Source organism: Puma concolor, chromosome B3, assembly GCF_028749965.1.
Source record: "Puma concolor isolate L17-30 chromosome B3, mPumCon1.1.hap2, whole genome shotgun sequence".
NCBI lineage: Eukaryota > Metazoa > Chordata > Mammalia > Carnivora > Felidae > Puma > Puma concolor.
In genome coordinates this window covers 27,713,150-27,735,370 of record NC_141672.1, presented here as the reverse complement: position 1 = coordinate 27,735,370, position 22,221 = coordinate 27,713,150, and the positions used below count along the sequence as shown (strand labels likewise).

The following is a 22,221-nucleotide window of genomic DNA, read 5'->3' as shown; positions in this document are numbered from 1 at the left end:
AATCACAATAGCTACCATTTTTTGGTTTATGCATGAAATGAGGAATCAATGTTACATGAAAAAACAAAACCCACAAAGAACCACCAAGAATCTAAAATTCGTTTCATGTTCATGCCTCCTTTTACTATACCTGCTAAGAAACCAAACCTATTGATGGGGATGTTGGGTTCTCCCCCCACCCCCCCCCACTTCTTTAATATCCTCTGGTGAAGGGTAACATGGGGAATAATATTTAAGGCAAAGTGTATTCAGTGCCTGTATAATCACTGTTGTCAGAATTTGAGATAGTTAATTATATTTTCAAAAATCTCTAAGAATTAAGGATAACGAGGACTGTTTCCTACTAGTTTTAAAACTAGAAAATGGATTTTAAAACAAGAGTACCAGTTCTGCAACTGTTACGTGACCTTGAGCAAATTAGTTACGGTAAACTCTGAGCCTTAGTGTCTCCATCTCTGAAAGGGAGCGTAACAGTGTCTGCTTCCGTGAGTGATGGGTAAGGAGTAAGTGAGATCTAAAACCTCACTTCCAGGTGCCTGACATTACTATTCAAATGTTAAACCACGTTTGGGGAAAGTATACCACATGCACTTGGAGGAGAACATTTTCTGTCTAACCGTGGCCCTGCACTCAGCAGGTATGTGACTTTTGTCTGATTGCTTACCGTCAGAATTATCAAATTGATTTTAGTTTCCTCTTTTATAAAATGGGGGTAACAATAGAACCTACTTCAGAGGGCTTGCTCAGGGTGAGCTAATGCATATCAAGACAATGCAAGGACATCTAATACATGGCACATGGTGAGCATTCAATAACTTAGGTATTAGGATGAAAATGACGGTGTTTAAATTAGGGGTAGCCTTGCCAAAAGAGAGAAGATTGAAGAAATCTGATATTTCTTCTCTTTCCCGTCCACTAATCTCCAAACTATACAGTTTATACTAAACATGGTAAAGTGTGTACATTTTGTTTATTTTATTGCTGTTCCACTATAAATTATTAATAAGCCTCTTGCATTAGGGTTTTGGCATGCTGCCTGAGGCAGCAATAGGAGAAGCTGCTAGTTATCATAAAGACCTTTCTCACTCTATAGCGTTTTTACAAGCTGCGAGCTCATGTCTAATTTGAAAGGCCTGATGTTTAAGGCCAGGGAGCAGGGCAGGAAGGAAGAGGGCTCAGTGTGGGGCAGGGGTGAGTTCGGTCCTTTTATTTTATTTATTGTCTGAGAACCTGACCTATGTTGCCTCTGGGGTGTAGGAAGAAGGCATGGCTCCTCGAAGGCTCTAGGGGCCAGAAAATACTACCATAACCTGCCCCAGTATATTCCCTCCCTACCCTTTCGTCTGCGTGTGTCTTCTCAAGGGGGTCAGAAATGATGAGCCAAGGTTGGCTTCTGAAGCTTCTTCTAAAGACAGGTCCACACTGAAGGGTGCAGCCTGAGTGTCCCGTACCCCAGCCTCCACAGACACTCCTGACCTATGGAAAATGCTTTCTTCCCAAGAAAACTATTTGAGTCCTTTGGTGTGAAGGCCTAGTCCTGGGCTGTTTCGCGTACTGAGTTCTTTAACTAGGGATGAAGTACTATACGGTTGCTAGAAATGATTTCTGTTTCTTTCAGAATTTTCAGAGTTAAAAAAAAAAAAAAAAAAGACAACGCTCCAGAATTCTTCTGTTTGTAAATGTCAAAATTGCTAGGCTGTTAGGACATTTTTGAGGAGGATGCTTTTCCTGGAATTTCCATCTCCTGTGCCTCACGCTCAGCACCCGGCATTCAGCTTTGTGCCCTCCCGCCTTTCATCATCCCCTCCCTGTGCAACTGATTTTGAAACACTTTTCAAACCATCCTTTCTTTTCGGATTTCATCCTCATCACACAGGTTTTAAGCTCACCACTTCGTGTCTGTATTTCTCATAATAATTTACATTTTCTCTTTTGGATGATAAAAGTACTCCATGCCCTTTAGGAGTTTGTATCTCTGTGTGTGTGTGCGTGTGTGCGTGTGTGCGTGTGTGTGTGTGTGTGTGTTTAAGGAAATTTGGATCTGCTTTTTGTACAGTTTCATAGTGTGATTTTTTTTCTTTAACCTGAGATATTAACATGTTCCTACATCGTTATGAATTTTTCAAAAAACTGTAACAAATGCATAGCGTTCCCTTATATAGACAGAGCAAAATTTACCAAACAACACCGTTAGTCATTCTGATCTTTTCCTTTTTCAATATTGAACTCAATGCCTGTTTTCAAAATCTGTTCACAATATAGTGTAGTGAGTAAGAAGATGGGCTTTGGAGCTCCAAAGACCGGGGTCCAGATCCTGGTCTGACCAATTGTTCATAGGCCTCAGTTTGATTCTTTGTAAACGGGGATTATAAAGGCACTTACCGACAGAATTATGACAGTGGAAATGAGATGCGTGTAATGTACTCATTTACGCAGAGCTTTGCACATTCTCAGTTCTGCTAAATAGTGACTGCTATCACGATAGTCACCCTCATTAATCATGTGCAATTAGTTTTTAGCACAGTTGCTAGAAGTTAGATGATAGCATCAAAGTGTACAAATACTCTGATACCTGTAATAATCGATTGCCAAATTGTAGAAAGATTCTACCAATTTGTAGTCACATAAATAGTAGAGGTACATATCTAATATAATGTTTTTTGTTGTTAGGCATCGATGTATGTACGAAAATGGCCTCTTACATTTACATTCCTTTGATTTTCCAGTGGAAATGACTAGTTTTAAATGTTTAGTTGGTTAATTACATTCCTTTTTTGTAAATTGTTTATTGGGGTCGGTGCCCATTTTTCTTTTGCCTGTGCATCTTTTGTCTAAATGAGTGAGTTCTTTGTATGTGACAGTAATTATTATTGTGCGTAACTAAAATTTATTGTGCATTTAGAACTTGTAGATGAGAGAACAAGGGTCAGAAAGGCTGAATATCTTGCCTCGTGTCTTAGACCCTTGTCTGGCACAGAGTAAATACCAGTAACCTCTTGCTGTTGTGGTTATTGATCTTTGTATTTCACAGCGCCTGGCACAGTACAGTACTTTGCACACGATACGAGCAGAATACTTAGTTGGTAACTTACATTGACGCCAGCCACCCTCGCTTCTCTGAACTCTTTGATGGGCACAGAAGCCAGCCTCTAATGGGTGCCTTTGTCACAGCCCCTGTTTTGGCTCAGATGAATCAGCATCTCCTGGACTTTACTTGATTTCCTCCATATGTTCTTAATGATACTTTTCTAAAATGCCATGAAATCATGTTATTTCCCTCACTTCACTTCTAGGTAACAAACCTGAATTTGGCAAGCGGCGCCATAAGCAGAAGCAGCGCTTCAACGCCCCCCACCCTTCGGCCCGTGATCAGTCCTAATGGCCCGACATGGTCCATACAGTCAGACCTTCAGGCTCCTGAGAGCCACCCCACCCCTCCTGGAAGCAGGTATGTGAAGGGTCCTGGGGCTAGTGCTTGAGTCACCGAGACAGCCTGGGTCCTAAGAGAGCCGTTCCTACCTTGAACTCCCTGCACAGACTCCCGTGGTCTGTGCCTTTCCCCACGTGTCCCAGTAGTCTGGCACTTGAATTGAGGGCCTCGTTTTATTTGTAAGACAGTTTGTGGACAAATCAAAGGCAAAGGAAGTTTCTGATACAGTTCAGTGAGCTCACTTGGGGGTGAAAGAGGAAGAATTTAAACTATGTTTAATCCTTGCCTGTCGTCAACATTTTCGTGTTTTGACCTCTGACATTTTCTCCCTGTCTCCTCAGACTTGTGCTACATTGCATTTCAGTAACTTTGGATTCTCTTTTTTTTTTTTTTTTTTTTGAGGGACATATTTGTTTTTTTATGTTTTCATCTAGGTTATGTAATTAAACTCAAACAGCCTCCCTGGACAATGTTCATTTGGGAAGTGGGAAGGAAATGTCCTTTATGTAGTTGAGCAAAGTGGCAGAGGATAAAATCCAAATAGATTCTGGCCATAGAGTAAGCAACTTCTGAATTAAAAGAAGAACCACTGTATTGAATTCTAGTCTCAATCCATATTTTTTTTTTTTTTAATTTTTTTTTTCAACGTTTATTCATTTTTGGGACAGAGAGAGACAGAGCATGAACGGGGGAGGGGCAGAGAGAGAGGGAGACACAGAACTGGAAGCAGGCTCCAGGCTCTGGGCTGATGGCACCCATCAGCCCAGAGCCTGACGCGGGGCTCGAACTCACGGACCGCGAGATCGTGACCTGAGCTGAAGTCGGACGCTCAACCGACTGAGCCAACCCAGGCACCCCTCTCAATCCATATTTTAAGTCCCCTATTAAAAAACAAAAATTTAAGAAATGGATTCCTAGTACATCTTGCCTTCGTGACTATTAAATATGGGTTTAATTGCATCTGTCCCTGAGTGAAATGAGCTAGAGAGGAATGTGATCGTTCCGATCAAGTATTCTGTTCCCTCCAAATAAAGATATTGTCCCCTCCAAATAAGGAAGCTCTGGCCCGGGTGCCCCACTGAGTCCCCACCCCTGCCCCAGCACTTCCGGCCTCTGAGAGTGGGAGAGTGACCCAAGACTTGGGCATAAAGGAAATTGCTATTTGTCAAAGTATCTGTTGGTGTTAGAATCATTACTGAAGGAACTCATTTGGGAAGCAGAGACTCTGCCCGGGAAACAACATAAACATAAGCACATTACGTCACGCTCGAATCCAGTGTCGTTCGTACTAGTAATCATTGCAGTCAAGGGTGAAAAGAATCATCCTAACTGAGAATCATAAAGAGTCGAAGACCAGGAGACAGGCCTGTTTGAGAGAGGACATCCTCCCACAAAGTTCTCTTCACAGAAAGAAGTCTGTCGTTTGGTGATTTACAGTCCACAGAATAACCACATTCCTAAAACATAGGTCGTAAAAGAGAAATTCCGTTTATACCATAGAGCTCTATTTTCCATATAAAATATTTCCAAATATTCCATTTTCATTTTATAATCAGAGCCTTGTTTCTGTGGAAAACATTTTCCCTGCAATCTGGGGTATATTTTCTATCTATATGACAAGACTGTAACCATTTTCTGTACTATAAACAAAATGTCAAAACTACATATTTTGGAGAAGTAGACTTGTAGATGGAACGAGGAAAACTTTTTTTTTAATAAAAGTTGTGGCTGGGTTTCGAGCCTTCTTTTCGTAGCACCTGTTTGTCAGAGCTGAGACACAGAAAGATGTGGGAATCCGTCCAGCACTCTGCGTGGTCTTTTTCTAGCCAGACCCTGCTTGTGAGCTACAGGAAAATAGCACATTATACCACCGACTGAGCCACTGGCCTCAGAAAGCAGCTCCCGCAGAGTCCCCTGGCCTTTTCCTTTTTGGGTTAGTTGTACCCAAAGCCGCCCTCTTGTCACCTGCTCTTCAAGCTTAAGGACCAGTTTTCAAGGTCCCATTTCAGTGTGGGGTGGCCCTGGGGAACCCTCCTCTGCCCTCAGGTAACCTCTGGTGGCCAGAACAGCCCGGAGGTTCGGCTTGGGGATTCCAGTTCCGTGTGGAGCTCCCAGAGGTGCCCACCCTAACGCAGTGCTGAGTTCCCCAAGCTCCTTCCAGACCTGGCGGTGTCGCAGGCCCCAGCCAGACACTGCCAGCAGGCATTCCACGCGGTAACCGGCCCCGGTCTCCATTTTCACCCGGTTCAGTCACCGTTTCGTGGCTCTTGGGTCCCTTGTCCCTCTCTTAGTAGTAAGGGTGACTGAGTTCCATGAATATGGGATCAGTAGCTTAGAGATGTGAGTTTTATTACTGGTTTTGACACTAAGGGACCCTAACCTACTTATTTAATCTTTTTCTTGGGCTGTTTTGAGAGCTTTTAGAATGTCCTTACAGCACTTTGCCCTCCCTGGAAGTGGATGCTAAGTAAATAAGAGGTACGCCTGCTGGTTCATCTACGAAGCAGCAGCAGATTCCAGCGCTGAGAAACTCTGACAATTCACTAAGCCAGGCGCTGTCCCGTAAACAGTAACAAGATGTAAAGAGAATCCATCGTTGGCTGTGCTCCTCATGTGCATATTGGAGGACTCAGTGACTTGGTAGCCACAGGAATGAAAACTGGTGACTCACGAGAACTCTGCAAATAGTGTTATTTTTCATTTCCCTGTGGTGTTGCTATTGTTCTCGATTTTATGGATCACACAAGTTTTCACCAGACAACCTTGTTCTTCCCCCGCTGTTTTGAAACCACCCCAAACGTAGCCTCAGGGCTGTCGTCTCCCATTGGGTCAGTGTGAGCTCAGCCCAGCTCCTCAAATCCCTTGGTTCCTCTGGTCTGTCTGGAGTCCCTGCTCAAGCTTTGTTGTGGGAGAGGAAGGCAGAGAGCCCACGACTTGCCCAGACAGTCTGAGGCCTGGCCATGTAGCTTGCAGTTCCCTAGACACTCTGGAGCTGGACTTGGCCAGCCATTCCTCTGTTGTTACTTTTCAGAGGTAATAAGTGAGATTAATTGCAGGCCATTCTCCAGAAGAGAAAGTAGTCGGGGCCAAGATCAGTCACATGTTTAGAAGCCTGAGTGAGGTGTACCTCCAAGCAAGGCCGATTTAGAATTAGACAATAGGGCCTCCAGGGTGCAGGTACCAAGTGTTCATGACCTCTTTTTTCTTAAAGGGATCGGTTTCGGTCTCTAGATGCTGATAGCTGGGTAGTTAAGCTTTTCTTTAGCCAATGAGATGGGTGGGATTTTTCGGCTGCCTTTTAACTACACGTTTTCTGGGCACATGGGGACATGGTTAGGGGCCTGAGGTGATAAAGCAGAGGCATCTCAGCACTGCCAGCCTTGCCTGGTGTCGGATCATGTCAGGGAGGGGCATTTTCTAGGTGACGAGCACTCAGCGGGTTCACAGTGCATCTTTCTTTGTGAGACCTGGAAGGGTTACTGTAAAGTCTTGGCTGCTGCTTGGAATGATTTGGGAAGGACAGGGCCTCAGACGGCTTGGCAGGAACCTGAGGCCCTGTTTTTTTCCAGTCCAACCCTTCCTTGTGGATCGAGCTGTCAGGGAATCCCACGAATGTCTGGCTTCTGCCCCTTTGTATGTTTTTCCAGCATTTGTCATTGAATTATTTTTATCCATCTCTGGCTTTTTCACACATGCAACCTGGGGATTTGTCTGTTCCTCGATATTAAAGGTGGGGGAGTTGGAAAGCACAGCCATGGGTTTGTTCCTCCTTTTTGTGACAGGGCAAGACATCGTGGGCCTGGGGCGCTCGCCCTGATGGCCCCCGCTCTCGAGAATAGCTGCATGTCAGAACTTTAAGTTCTGTATGGGGAAATGGGGTACAATGAAGCACCAAATCTGGGAAATCTGGGCTAGATGTCATGTCACTCTGTCCCTTCACCCTCTTACTCTCCAAAAATATAAAGAGTCCGATGCCCTACTTCACATAATTTTTAGGAACAAGTTTTTCAGAGATTTTGATTCTAGTTTAAGCTAATACTTTTCTCCCTTCAGGTTGTTTCTTATAAATGTTGCTGTAGAGTCAGGTCTCTGACTTCCCATCGTTTCGTGCTTAATCAGTCCTCAGAAATATCGAGTTTGGTATTTAAAAAAAAAAAATACATCTTATTCATTTTCCATGTGCCAGGCATTAGGTCAGGTGCCGGGGAGTCATGATAAATAAAACAGAAGAGTGCCTGATCTCACGGAGCTTACTGTCCATGATGTATCTTTCATGTTCTCAGCATCATCCCGGGCGCTGGGTACGGTCTAAAAGATTTGGAAAACGTGGTTTTTGATCACAAAGAAGTCACCATCTGGCAGAGAAGGGGAAAAAATTGCAGAGTCGTGTCAAATGGCACATAACAAAGATTTAAATTTTCTGGCCCAGGCAATTAGAAGAAAAGATATCAAGAAGAGTGTGGAAGGATTTAATCTGGTCGCTGCCACGTGGGTGAACCTTGAGGCCATTACGTTACGTGAAATAAGCCCGTCCCAAAAGGGCAAGTACTGTATCATTCGATCCACATGAAGTGTCTAAAGGAGTCATAGAAACAGGAAGTGGGAAGGTGGTTGCCAGGGGCTGCGGGAAGAGGAGAGGGGTATTAGTATTTAGTAGCTACAGCTTTTCAGTGTTGCAAGATGCAAAGGTTCTAGAGATCGGTTGCACAACAGTGTGAATATACTTAATATTATTGAACTATACACACAGAAATCGTTAGGTGGTAAATTCAAAGTTAGGTGTTTTTTACTGTACTACAAAGGAGTATCGTAAGGATTTAAAAGAGAACCCCGTAGTTGCGCACGCATTTTACTTAGTGATTAAAATGGCAACGTTTTGCTCCTATCCTCTGCCTGTCTGTACGGAGACTTATTCTGAGCCTAGTCCTTTAAATGCTTCTATTTCTTTAAGAGCATGTTAACTTTATAGGAAAGGGGGCCGTTGACCTGTCTGAGGAAGGTGGCATGATGTGATAGAAGAGAAGGGACTGTTGAGTTGGAAAGACCTGGGTGTGCCTTACTAGGTATGCGACCTTGGGCAAGTTACTTTGCTTCTCTGGGCCACAGTTTCCCCCTCTGCATAGATATGCAAATGATGGCTACCACATTAAGTTGTTCTAAGATTTAATTGAGTTATGTACATGAAAGCCAGTTTAGCGCCTGATTTTAGTGGTAGGTTGTTGATAATATTTAGTTTTCTTCCCAGAAAAAAATGAAAGTTAAAACTGGGCTTGATGGGGTCTGATATTGCTACCCACTTGCTTTTGTATCTAGTATGGGAGAAACTGGCCATCACCCATGTATGGTGTGCTCCCGGGGCTGGATTACAGAGATGTGGCCTTTCCCACTGAGGAAGGGAAGGCATCAGAGTGCAGCCAACTGGAGACTCTTCCTTTTCCTCTGACCTCTTTGTTGAAGGGTGACTTCTGCCTACTCAACAGGCCCTTCCTCTCTGCTATCTTCTTCTGAATGTTGAAGTTTCCACTGCAGCTCGATGTTCCAGCCAGTAAACACTCATATTTTCCATCTATCCTGGGGGTCGAGCTTTGGGAGAGCTTTTCTCTGGAGGAGTTTGGAGCTTATAATTTTGTACTTTATACTGTTATATAAACAACACTCTCTAGCCAAAGAGCACAATCACAAAAAGAAACCACTTTTAGGGGGGCCTAAAAAAAAAAAAAAAGAAGAAGAAGAAAGAAACTCTTTTATGCTCAGAGTTCTGTAGAAGTGATATTTCACTTCTTATTCTCCTTCCTTCTTTCCCACAAAATAAAGTTAACCTGGCCTTCCTCCTGCGGAATCTTAGCTCTTACCAGTCTCTTCCCCTTGAGGAACATGTTTCTTCAGCACATGAAGGATAAAGGCCTGTGCTTCTATCTAAAATTCCCCTGCTGCTTTTCTCACTCAGCCAGACACAGAACCTCTCCAGGGTTATGCTCTGTGTCGGTTCAAGCTCTGTGACAGATTCTACAGTTCCTCATTCACCGGGAGAGCCGAGTGTCATAGGTGTTTGTGCCAAGGCCAGAATGATTGGGCCTCTGCCTGTTGAAGGAATGCTGGTAAACCTAGGAAATGTGTGAGAGATAGCTGGCTGGACATCATAGCAAGGCCTGGGCAAAGTACGTTTGGGAATGTTTGGGCCTAGTACCAGGAGTGAAAGAAGTAGGTCTTTTCTTATCTGCAAGCCAAAATGCAGGTTGCTGTGTGGTGTGTGTGTGCCAGTGCAGCGTTTCTTTAGTCGGCCTCCTCCCCTCCCCTCCAAAGTATCAAAGAGAAACCACCTCACATTTCCTTAGGATTAACACACAGGCACGTATGCTAACCGCCAGCCACACAGAGTCGCCGTCGGAGGCAAGACTGTATCTTACGTGACTGTTCGCTTTATAATTTTAGATCTATCCACAGTTGGTGATTATGGTGGTTTTAACAGGCCTGAATGACGAAAATTCGCATATGAAGCTGGATGAGGCTCCTTTTCTCAAATTAAGAAATTCGATCAGTGACTCAATTCATAATTCAGTTTAATTCTCACCTGGTTTTTCTATCATCTTCCATCTGGCCAAGTTCACTCTGTTTACCAGCCTTGAAAGAGCTTGGAAAGAATGGCAGTAGTAAAAAAAAAAAAAAAAAAAACACACTGTATCTTTCTTTCTGGCTCCTGTAGGGAGACCTTGATGATCCAGTTGTAAAGCAGTACTTAGTGTTGACTCAGCGAATTTTTAGAAGGAAGACGAGCCGGCTTCCCTGAGCCTTTAGCTGAAGATCCCGTCCTATCTCCTCCTCCACTCTTCTTTCTGTTAAGACTGTCAGCATGTTACCAACCTAGTACAACTAAGAAGTCGTTGCTTTTCTTTAGTTCCTAGGATTTAAGAGGAAAAAGGAAAAACTCCCTGTATCTATAATTTAATAAAAGAAAACAATAGACTGATAGCGTCCGAAAAGGAGTAAAGAGCCTCCCTTCCCTCGCAATTGCTTTGAGAAGGAAGGTTCTGGTGTGGGTTCTGGTTTTGGCATAGGTTCTTGATGACTCTTAGTTCCTTTTGTAGAAAAGAGAGAAATGTAAACTTAGACTCACTGAGAACATGGTAGTCCTACACCACTTTGTTTAATGCTTACATTAGATACATGGTAGGGAAAACAGGTATACCTAATCGTAACACTGAGGTTTACATGATTTATTTTTATTGTGAAGTTAGTATCCGTAAGTTAAAATTTTGATTACAAAGCGAGAAAATGCTCCTAAAGAAAGATACCTAAGAGAAGCTAAAAGGGCATTTATTTGTTTTATATGTTTGTTTATGAGAGATAGAGACGGCACGAGTGGGGGAGGGATAGAGAGAGAGGGAGACACAGAATCCAAAGGAGGCTCCAGGCTCCGAGCTGTCAACACAGAGCCCGACGTGGGGCTTGAACTCACAAACCGTGAGATCATGATGTGAGCCGAAGTCGGACGCTTCACCGACTGAGCCACCCAGGCATGCCTAAATGTGGAGTCAAGTATTCTTTGGTGGATGCAAGGAAAGCCAGAGGAGGGAGAGAGGCAGTATATGTGCGCCTAGGAATTCAAAATGTCGCATCATATGCGAGGCCCCTGGGGTTCATAATAAGCAACAGTAGAACTCTTGTCTTAACTGCACCATTCTTCTGCTTCAGAGGCCATAAAGGGGTGTTTTTGCCTTTCATGAATTATCAGGCTAAGTAAGACTTGTATTAGTTTGGCTTCAAAGCCAATAATCAATACCACGTTTGGCCTGGTTTTTAAAAACAAGTTTTACTATCTTTCTGTGATGAAAATGAAATATGGCTGCATCTCAGTAATGTGACTACAATCTAGGAGGATTTAGATGAGAAAAGCAGGCTTTCTGGCATAGCAGGTAAGGAAACCATAAAGGGGTTAATAAATGGGATGTACTTAAAGTCTAGAGGAAATCAATTCTTGTTTTTCTGAAACTTTGCACCAAGGAAAATTGAGTAGATGAAAGAATCGGCCTATATATCATTAGTGTTCTCAAATATCATGCTTAGCTACGTGAACCCAACACATTTGAAATACCAGCCCCCGAAAGAAAAGTTTTGTTACTTTCTTCACCAAATTATTAGTGTATTGAAATATATGAATAAGAGAAAAGGTGGAACTGGCCATTAAGTGGTGTTCTAGGAAGTGGCTTCATCTGGTAGTTGTTAAAACAATGTCATCCCAGAAAAGTTAACACGCATTTACTGACAATTTCCTAAATGCAAGACACTGAGCTGAGCTCGGAAGGAGGTATTGGACAGGGTCTCTGTTCTCAAGGAGGAAAATGAATAGTCCTATTAATGCAAGTACGTGAAATAATTTGTACTTGATTGTTGAAGAAGAGGATTATCCTGTAGGTGGTACGAGTTCAGAGGAGAAATTGATCACTGATAGAGAAGCTGGCAAAAGGTCCACGGAAAGGAAAGACACATGAGCTGGATCTGGAAGGGCAGGTGGGGCGTCGATGGGCAGAGGCTAATACTAACAAATTAAGAGATAATTGCACATTTACTTTGTACTCAACACTATTCAAGGATCAAAGGAATGTGATTCACACTCCTACTAAGTTGGAGGTGACAGTTCAGCAGGGTGGTCTAAAGAATACTACGTAAATGTTTGTTTACTTTATGCACCTAAAATGCAAAGCGAGTGATTAAAAGAGGGCATATAGGTTCGTAGGAGCCACAATTCAGAACAGGTACCAAAGACAGGCGGAAAGAGAAGGCTCTGCAGAGGAAGGGTTTAGGGTAGGGAGTAAATTCGGTCCTAGACTGTGTGTAGGCTACGGGCAGGTGAAGGACAGGAGAGGCGGGGGAAGACAGGTAATGGCCAAAGGGTTGTAAGCATTTTAAAGGGACGGAACGGGAAGTAGTCGGGCTGAAGCAGAGTATTTCTGTTCAAAATACCAGGCATTGGTCAAAACACTTAGTGAGTTTCAGGTGATAGAAACTGAAATCAGGCTGGCTGTAGCTGTACAGATTTTTCAGTTCGTAGAGATAAAAAGTCTAAGTTGGTGTTGGAAGCTTTGGAAATATCATTGATCATACTTTCTGCTGCCTTCCAGTTCACAGGTAAATCAGAAGTTACAGGAAAAAATCAGAGAGCGAGAGCAAAACACTGGCTTTATTACTGATAAGGATAAATCGGAGAAGGTAGCCTGTGAATGTGGCACAATTTGGCTTCTACCTCTCAAGTCTAAGTCTTTCTGACTCGTTTTATTTATATTGTTAACCTTTTACTTAAAGATTTTCTTGTTGATATTTTCTCTGATCATTAAAATTTTTAAGGAAGAAGTCAAAAGACCTAATGCACCATAGTCTTAAAAAACGAAAAGAAAAACAAACAAAAACTTGGCCCGATTTCCGAAACACACACCTGCCTCTGGTCCCAAACTACATTTCTAGTTTTATTTCTCCTCACAGTTCAGTTCCAGCCAAACTCAATGGATCAGAAATAAGCCTGGTATATTTGCCCTAGGACTTCCTTGCATATACCGCCCGATAGCCTTGACCCTATTAGTTTACTCTCTACTCACTGTCACTCCTTCACGGAAGTGTAAGTTGTCTTGTTCACTGTTGTGTCCCAGTGCCTTGGTAAGCAGTAGGCACATGGAAATAGGAACACATGTTAAATGACTATTTAAGGACTTTACGTGTAAAGGAGTGAGTGGATGGACATCCTGCCCCTCACCTGCATCTGCACACGTCCACACCCTGTTGTCCTACAGAGCTCAGCTCAGGCCAGCCTTTCTGCAGTCCTCCCTGTTCCTGGCGCAGATGCCGTTAGCATTTCTCTTCCTTCTCTTCCCTCCTCACCCACTGGACTCATGTTCCTAAGAGCTATACCTCAAAGGAAGCTCAGGCTAAGTGCACAATTTTAAATCCCTAGAGAATGGACATTTGGGGCCCTTCCTGTCCTAGTGAACTGAACACTAGGAAAAAAAGACCCTAGATCCTCCATTGAGCCTAAAGCTCACAACACCCCTGCCCCCCGCCCTTCCCAAGTCATCGGGTCTTTACTGCTTCTCCTTTGGACGCTATTCAGTTCTTTCATGTTATCCAAAATCACAAGTGCCCTACAAGCAAGAGGCCTTCCTTAATCTGGGGGGTAGAGGCAGGCATGGAAGAGGAAGCGGCAGACAACTTTTTCCCCGTATCCTTCTCCCCACCCCACCTAAACTATAGGAAGGAGCCTTACGAGCCAATCCTGAAGATGGTTGGAGTGGAAGGTCATCTACCATCTTGGACAGCCCAGGATGGGCTTAGCTATCTCTTTACTCCAGCCTTCTCACCTTGATTGCCTGATGAGTTCTAGAGTTTGCTAAATGTGTGTTTTTATGGTGTTCAGCTTTTTGGTGTTCTTTATAGTAGTTCTGTCTCCTCACTGCCCTTCATTTGATAGACTTACTGGCATCCCCTACCTGAGTGGTTGATATGGCAGAGGCATAATGTCAAGCCACCATGTCCCTGTTCCCTGTTCAAATATCATTTCCTTACCTCTGTTATGACACTTCCCATTCCTCCTTATAGTCTGGTTCTTTGTATATTTGTCTCACCTGTCGTACTAGATTGTGAGCTTTTTGAGGGCAGACATCAAGTCTTACACGTTTTTACGTCTGTACAGTCCCCTGCACAAAGTCCTCAGTAAATGTTTGGTGAACAAGCAGCTATATCAGTGCTGTCCCCTGTGGGTGCCACGAGCCAGGTGTGGCTACTTAAATTAATTAAAATTAAATAAAGTGAAAACACCAGCTCCTCGGTCATATTAGCTCTATTTCTCATGCTCAAAAGCCATGTATGGCTCGTGGCTACCTTATTAAATAGCACAGGACGAGACGGTTGACCCGGAAGATGTGAGGAGGACCCAAACTTGGTCAGTGGATTAAAAAAATAAAAAGGAATGAGTTTTCCAAGAAAGGCATAGTCTTGATTTTCCTCCTAGGCCCTTCTGTAGATGTCAAGCCTCTTTTGTTTAGAGCTAGAGATTTACCACAGATGCTGTTCTTGAACTAATTTGTGGTGCTGGGAGGGGCATATTCTAATGCCTTGGGAATCTCTAAAGCCCAGAGCTTCTGTATTACTAGTGTCTAACCAATCAGAGCTGGGCTGACGGAGAGGAAGGGGCTTTTTAAGCCGATCCCAGCGTTAGCGTTTTATTTTCTGCCCGTGGCTAAATACTGGGGAGAGGTCTTGCTTGCCCACGCTGACCCAGCCCCCCGGCCCCCACCTGCTTGGCTGGCAGTTCTGACTTGGCTTATAGAGCTGCTATGGCCCTGGGGAACGGAGCCAAACATGCGGAAGTGGTTACGTGTACTAGCTCCCAGGGAAGCTGTGGCTAGCAGGGGGAGTGGGTGGGGTCCTGCCTGATGGCTTTTCAAAGAAGCCAGATCTTTGAAGTTTTGTTTTAGCAGCTGCCAGGTATGCTATTTCAGCACTTTGCAGGCTCTCTCACCCTGTTCCCATATCGCATTTTTTCTTTCCTATATGTGCATTGCATACACAATGGGAGCTTGAATGTTGGGAGGGTAAATACAAAACTGTGCAGTAAGTTGTTAAACACAGCCCTCTTGCCTTTTCTTTTTACGTGACTCTGCTGTGAGATAGCTACTTGAATGCTCCCTTTTCCCTTCTCAGCTCCGACCCTCTCTGACCACCTGCCAAAGGGGAGACACACAGAGCCCTCTTCTATTTTGGGAAAGTAGTTAAGTTTTGAAAAACTGGAGGTCCCACATTCCTCTGATGGAATGGGTTATCATTTTGGGAATAGAGCATCTCCCTTTTCCAAAAGCACAGATGACGGCCCCCAGCGAGCAACCCTGACTCTTGGTCTTGGAGTACATTTCTTGAGCGCACCCCTTGTTCGCCACTGGACCTTCAGCACTTAGCACAGCGTCAACAGCACATGGTTATTAAACATGATTGCCCTGCGACTGCTGTGCCGGGTGGAGGGACGAGACAGGCAGGGTGCCCTCCGAAGCCCACACTCAGAGCTCTCCCCGATTCCTCGCTTCCTTGCTTAATAATCCCCTCCTCCCATCCAGTCTGCGGTCCCCTCCAGCCTGTTCCAGCTGCCCCCAAACTTGCTCCTTCCTCTGGACTCTGACTCCTCCCTCTTCTGGAGTATAGTATCTGCTCCTCTGCGTAATTATTTATTTATTTTTATGCCTTTGTTCTTTATCTCCTGATGTGTAAGTCTTTAAAAGACAAAGGCTAGATTTTCTTCCTACACCGAGAACCTGGGACCAGGAACATGGACCTGGAACTTCCTGACGTGGGCTAAATCGTTTGACAAAAAGCCTCACTTTGCCGTGTGGGAAATGAAGATGCCTGGGTTGTCTTGACGGTCTGATGAACTCATATATGCGAATGTGCTTTGTAAACTATAAAGTACTGCACATGAGTAGGTCTCTTCAGTATTAATAACACTTATCACTGTAGAATAGCGATGTTTATCCTGCTGATGATACACAGTCTGACCTCCCCCAGAGCTGAGGTAGATCACCAGCTCCATCCTGCATTACTCAGCTTGGCACGGGTTTAAAGCACAAAATGGGCTATTCCGGGCCCTCTCTGTCATCGCCTCTCTTTCAGTCTGCAGGTTCTTCTTTTTCAGACCTGTGGGGTCATTATTTTTCTTCCTAGTCTCTTCCTGCTTCTCCCCTCAGGCCCTGGCTGAGTTTTCTCTTTCGGCCCATCTGTTCTTAGCGAAGCAAGGTTCACCCATGTCCTTTCCCATTTGAGGTTGGATTGGCCATCCCAGAGGACCTCCCGCAGCTCTGCGCACAGCAGCGCTGGCCCCTCGTCATCTTCCCTCCGCCCAGCCCCGTGCCTTCAGCAGCAGCCCGCTCGGGACCCTTCCCATTTTCCCGTCCCTGCCCTCGCTTCTCTGCCAGGCTGTCCCTTCAGTCCCGCCTTCCATGACATCCCTTCGCGCATTTGCTGCCTTCTTCGGGGCTCAGACTTTTCATCTGGGACGACTACTCCCCTCTTCAAGACTCTGAAGTTTGGTGTATCACCTGTCACCCGGTCCCCACCACCTTTAGTAGATGGACAGGCACTGCCATTCTTTACGGCTATCACATGGCTTGAGAAGGTCCAAATTCCTTTCTATTACATTCTTGAAGGTGTCACATTTAAATGTGATGGCCTGGTATTTGAGAGCGTGCATTTTAGAGGCAGACCAATTTGGATCCCTCCTTGTTTTAGCCACTTACTAGCTATGTCACTCAGGGCAAGCTCTTTGAAGCTAATGTTATTATAGCTAAATGAAGGCAAAATGCCTACCTTGTAGGGATATGCCGAGGAGCAAATGAAAATTAAACGACCTAAGAAAAGCACTTTCACACAGTGCCTGCCATAGAGTAAGTGCTCAGTAAATGGGAATTACTATAAACGTTTCCAGGCCACTTGTCCATACCCTGTCTTGTGAGTATTAAAAACTGGAGTTAGGGGGTGCCTGGGTAGCTCAATCCTTTGAGCATCTGAGTTCGACTCGGGTCATGATCTCTCGGTTCGTGGGTTCGGGCCCCCTGGTGGGCTCTGTGCTGACAGCTTGGATTCTGTGTCTCCCTCTCTCTCCCCTTCCCCGGCTTGTGCTCTGACTCACTCTCTCTCTCTCTTTCTCTCTCTCTCCCAAAAATAAATAAACATCAAGAAAAAAATGGAAGTTAGCTGGTTTTGTAAATTCTTACCCCTGCCTGGTGGTAAAGTGAGGACTCGAACCCAGGGCTTCAGGTTCTCTTCCTATGAATTTTTCATTCAATCCTTCTAACTCCTCCAAAGGCTCGTTCTAGTTTCGTTTCTTTGGGCGGAACATAAGACTACCCCAGAGAGAGGAATGTTCGTTTCCTCATGCATATGTTCATTCAGCAAACATTGCATGACTGTGATGTTGCCAGGCTCTGGGTGGACAAAGACCAGAATGATGAATGCAGTGCCGCCAAGGTTGGTCCCAGCGGGTAAGAAACAGTCACTGTGAAGAAAAGTCACAGCACGCTGCTCCTGAAAGTATTATTACACTATACATTAACTACCTTGGGTTCGAACACATTTAAAAAATAAATAAAATAACAGCGAAAAAAAAAAAAAAGAACAGTCACAGTCCAAAAAAAAACATACCAATAAAAGGCATCTTGGAGCCTTGAGGAATAAGCTGTATCAGAAGAAAACCAGAGTAGTAGGCTTTGCAGGGGATAGATTATTATTTTTTTACCAGGTGAAAACGGCAGAGACTTGCGTGAAGGCAGAGAAGTGTGGGAGAGCATGGTTGTGAGAGCGTGGCGTGCAAGTAGGGGATGGTTTGGGTTGAGGAGGGAAAGTTAAGTGCTCCATTCTGAGGAGAGTTTATCCTGGTATCCGCCCAGTTCATTAATGTCGCCTGAAGGAGTCAGGGGCAGGTGTGTGTGTTTTAATATTGCTCCGTCTTTTTTTTTTTTTTTTAATGTTTTTATTTATTTTTGAGACAGAGAGAGACAGAGCATGAGCAGGGGAGAGGCAGAGAGAGAGGGAGACACAGAATCCGAAGCAGGCTCCGGGCTCTGAGCTGTCAGCACAGAGCCCAATGCGCGGCTCGAACTCACGGACTGTGAGATCGTGACCTGAGCTGAAGTCAGACGCTTAACCGATGAGCCACCCAGGCACCCCTGCTCCGTCTTTTTACCTCATGTTTCTACTGTCTCTTCCCCGTTCATATCTGGCAAACTCTTCCAGTCATTCTGGATGAGGCCCAGCGCTAACCGTTACCCTGTGCACCTTCTGCGCTCATCTCGCAGAGGTGGCCTTCTTACCCGTGGCCTCCACCTTGTGTTGTAGTTCAATTTCACGTCTTCTGCCACCTCCTTTAAAGCGAAGACCTGAACATCTGTGTACTCCTGTCCCTCACCGCGATGTCTGACATGCAGTAGCCACTAACATAACTGAAGGAACGTGAATGCCGTAACTCAACAAGTTTCCATCTGTAGGATCTGAGCTTTAGCGTCCGCCAGTAAGGAACCCCGGCACTGAGCTGCTCAAAACCCTACTGTGGCACGAAGACCTTTTTGTGTTCGCAGCGCACTCCCACCTACTAGAACCGTGCGCCGCACACTCGAAGGGATTAGACGACTGAAAACAGTACTCAGCTCAGTGACTTCCACCCAGTGGAATCCATATTAAAGCAGAGCAGTGTCTCACAGTGTTCGCTAAGCTGTCTACAGTTATTCTCCTCACCTGGCCTTTTTTCAAGGACTGTGTGGCTATTTGAGTAGCACTGTTTACTTACAGCCCTGACTAACCTCGGCTACACTCACAAGGAAAAGTTTCTTCATATTCTAATAAACACACAATCTATATTTGGTACCAGCTTCATGTCACATTTTCTCTCTTACGTTTTGCAAATATACCCTGGTCTGTACTCTGCCACAGGGATCCAAACAGCTCAGCGGTCTTCTGACAGACAGAGCTGTAACACGGTATTCACATGTGTAGTTAAATATATGTTACATACTGACCAAACTTCCACATTTGTGAAGTTGCCTCAGCACGGAAGAGTGGAGAATCTCTCTTAAGGCTTTAGTGAAGAGAGGCATTGTAATTCAACAGCAGACCATCATAATGATGTACCCCGATGCGTGCCATGGTAGGATGGCAGGCCACTCCAGTAGGATAGTACCTTCAAGCTAAGTTTTCTTTTCCTTTTAAAATGTGTTACCCAAGTAACTACATAACAAACTATCTCCCAGTTTAGCAGCTTAAAACAGCAAACATTATTATCTCAGTTTCTGTGGGTCAGGAATTACGGAGCAGTTTAACTGCTCGGTTCTGGCTCAGGCTCTTTCATGAGGGTGTAGTTAAGATGGCCACCGAGTGGGCTGCAGTCATCTGAAGGCTTGCCTGGGGCTGGAGGATCCACTTCCATGATGGCTCACTCTCACATGGATGATGAGATCATGCTGGCTATTGGCAGGAGGCCTCACTTCCTCACCACATGGACTTCTCCACAGGGCTGCCTGCATGTCCTCATGACATGGCAGCTGGCTTCCTCCTCATGACATGGCAGCTGGCTTCCCCCAGAGCGAATGACTCAAGAGAAAGACTGAAGCCAATGTCTTTTATGACCCAGCCTCAGAAGGCTTTTATGACCCAGCCTCAGAAGTCCTACACCATCGTTTAAAAAAATTGTTTTAATTGTGGCAAAATACACATAACATAAAATTTACCATTTCTAACTGTTTTTAAGTGCACAGCTCGGTAGCATTAAGTACATGACATTATTGTGCAACCACCGCCACCATCCACTTCCAGAACTCTTTCATCTTGCAAAACTGAAACTCTGTAGCCATTAAACACTAACTTCCCCTTCTCCCCCCCGCCCCCCCAGCTGCTGGCAGTCACTAGTCCACTTTTTGTCTCTATGAATTGGGACTATGCTAGGTACCCCATATAAGTGGAATCATACACTATTTGTCCTTTTGTGATGGACTTAATTTGTGCAGGGTAATATCCTCTAGGTCCATGCATAGTGTGACATCTGTCAGAATTTTCCTCTTTATGGCTGATAATATTCTGTGGTATGTATATGCTACATTTTGTTTATCCATTTATTTGTCAGTGGATACTTGGAATGCTTCCCCATTTTGGCTGTTGTAAATAATGCTGCTCTTAACGTGGGCATACAAATACTTGTTCGTGTCCCTGCTTTCATTTCGAGTATATATCCGGTGTGGAATTTCCGGATCACGTGATAATTCTGTTTTTTCCAGGCTAAATGGATCCACTTTATTTTTCTTGTATGAACATACTACGTGGTGACCATGGATGGGGTCTGGCCCCTCCACATGGAGACTCTGGTGTAGCTCTTTACTGGATGCTTGATGCTCAGTGATAACTTTATAGGCTTGGTTAACACAGTCTCTTCCTAGAGGTTGGGTGACATAGCTGGAGGTCTTGGAGACGGCATCAAAGGTAGCCTTGACAATGATGCCCAGAGGGGCAGTGCTTCCCCTGGACAAGGTATAGCAGTCATTGATAGCAGCCATCAGCAGCAGCTTTTTGGGCAGAGTAGCTGAGATAATGCCAGTGCCTCTCAGGCTAGGGAATGAGGCATACTGGCACGGAGCTTCTGCAGCTGGTCAGCTTGCAAGGGGTGGTGTGGGGCCTCTGATTGAGTCTTGTCCCTGGGTACCCTCGCTGCACAGCGACAGTGGTGAGCTTGGCCAAAGTGATGGTGCCTCGAATGGCAGCGGCTGCCTTCTGAGAGCATTTACCCAGATTGACATGGCTCATGTGGCCCCCGATGGCAACAATGCCTTGAACCTGGTTCACTGGCCAGCCGGGATCTGTTTTTGCACAGGCATAATCCTTAAGCTCACCCTTAATGGTCATCTCTAGGAAAAAGTCCATGACCCCTTAGGCTCCTTGATGGGCAGGGGGAAGAGATAGATTTCCTCCAGGGACTCAGCAATCATGTCCTTGACCAGGTGGCCCAGCTTGGTGACAGGGAACCACACTTGTCCTTGGCCTTGCCTCAGTGAGCTCTGTGGCTCAAGACACCTGCAGCTCCAGAAGCTGTTGCCCAGACCTCTGGAAGTCGCTGCTTCCAGGCTTCCTACAGCACACACACGCATCCTCTGCCATTTGGTGTTTTCTTGGAGGAGAAGGGCAATTCTATTTTTAATGTTTCGAAGAACCATCATCCTGTTTTACACAGCCGCTGCAGCATTTTACATTCCCACCAGCAGTGCATAAAGGTTACGGTTTCTCCACATCTTCACCCACACTTGGCATTTTCTTTCTTTCTTTCTTTCTTTCTTTCTTTCTTTCTTTCTTTCTTTCTTTCTTTCTTTCTTTTTTTTTTTTTTGATAGTAGCCATCCTAATGGTTTGGAGGTGGTATCACTGTGGTTTTGATTTGCATTTCCCTAGTGATTAGTGATGCTGAGCATCCTTTCATATGCCTGTTGGCCATTTATTTGTATATCTTCTTCCGAGAAATGCCTATTCAAGATTTTAATAGAGTAGTTTGGTTTTTTGTTTTTCTGAATTTGAGGAGTTCTCTATGTATTTTCTGTATTAGTCCTTGATCAGATATGATTTGCAAATATTTTTTCCCATTTCGTAGGTTGAACTTTTTATTCTGTTGATGGTGTCCTTTGAGATGCAGAAGTTTATCATTTTGATGAAGTACAATATTTCCATTTTTTTCATTGCCTGTGCCTTTGGTGTCCAGGAGGGCGTTGTCAAATCCAATGTCATGAAGCTTTTGCTCTTTGTTTTCTTCTAAGAGTCATATCATTTTAGCTCTTAACATTCAGGTCCTTCAAGCACACTATGTTTGCTGCATCCATGGCGCTGGGATAGGAACAGCAGGGACTGGGGGACGCTGGAGGCCATCTGGAGGGTTGACACCCACAATAATTCAGGTATCTTGTTTTTAAAGTTAAGCAATTCTTGGGGCGCCTGGGTGGCACAGTCTGTTAAGCGTCCGACTTCAGCCAGGTCACGATCTCGCGGTCCGTGAGTTCGAGCCCCGCGTCGGGCTCTGGGCTGATGGCTCGGAGCCTGGAGCCTGTTTCCGATTCTGTGTCTCCCTCTCTCTCTGCCCCTCCCCCGTTCATGCTCTGTCTCTCTCTGTCCCAAAAATAAATAAAAAACGTTGAAAAAAAATTAAAAAAAAAAATAATAAAATAAAGTTAAGCAATTCTAGGGGCACCTGGGTGGCTCAGTCTGTTAAGCCTCCAGCTCTTGATCTCAGCTCAGGTT

The 22,221-nt window shown here is 44.7% G+C and overlaps 1 protein-coding gene, 1 long non-coding RNA gene and 1 pseudogene across 21 annotated transcripts in view; 1 reads left to right on the top strand and 2 right to left on the bottom strand.

Annotated features, from left to right (window-relative positions):
• The window catches only part of TTLL5 (tubulin tyrosine ligase like 5), a 289,561-nt gene that overhangs the window by 146,974 nt on the left and 120,366 nt on the right, over positions 1-22,221 (top strand). For all 20 annotated transcript variants that reach the window (XR_015252163.1, XR_015252162.1, XM_086709211.1 and 17 more), the window contains one exon: positions 3,294-3,448. Coding sequence is in view for 18 of the 20 variants with exons in the window: in XM_086709211.1 (XP_086565337.1) it covers positions 3,294-3,448 (155 nt within the window). In the remaining 2 variants the exon portion in view is untranslated. The remainder of the gene's footprint in view (positions 1-3,293; positions 3,449-22,221) is intronic.
• The window catches only part of LOC147579822 (uncharacterized), a 41,012-nt gene that overhangs the window by 16,754 nt on the left and 2,037 nt on the right, over positions 1-22,221 (bottom strand). The gene's annotated exons all lie outside the window — the stretch shown is intronic.
• LOC147579823 (small ribosomal subunit protein uS5 pseudogene) lies at positions 19,630-21,312 on the bottom strand (annotated as a pseudogene).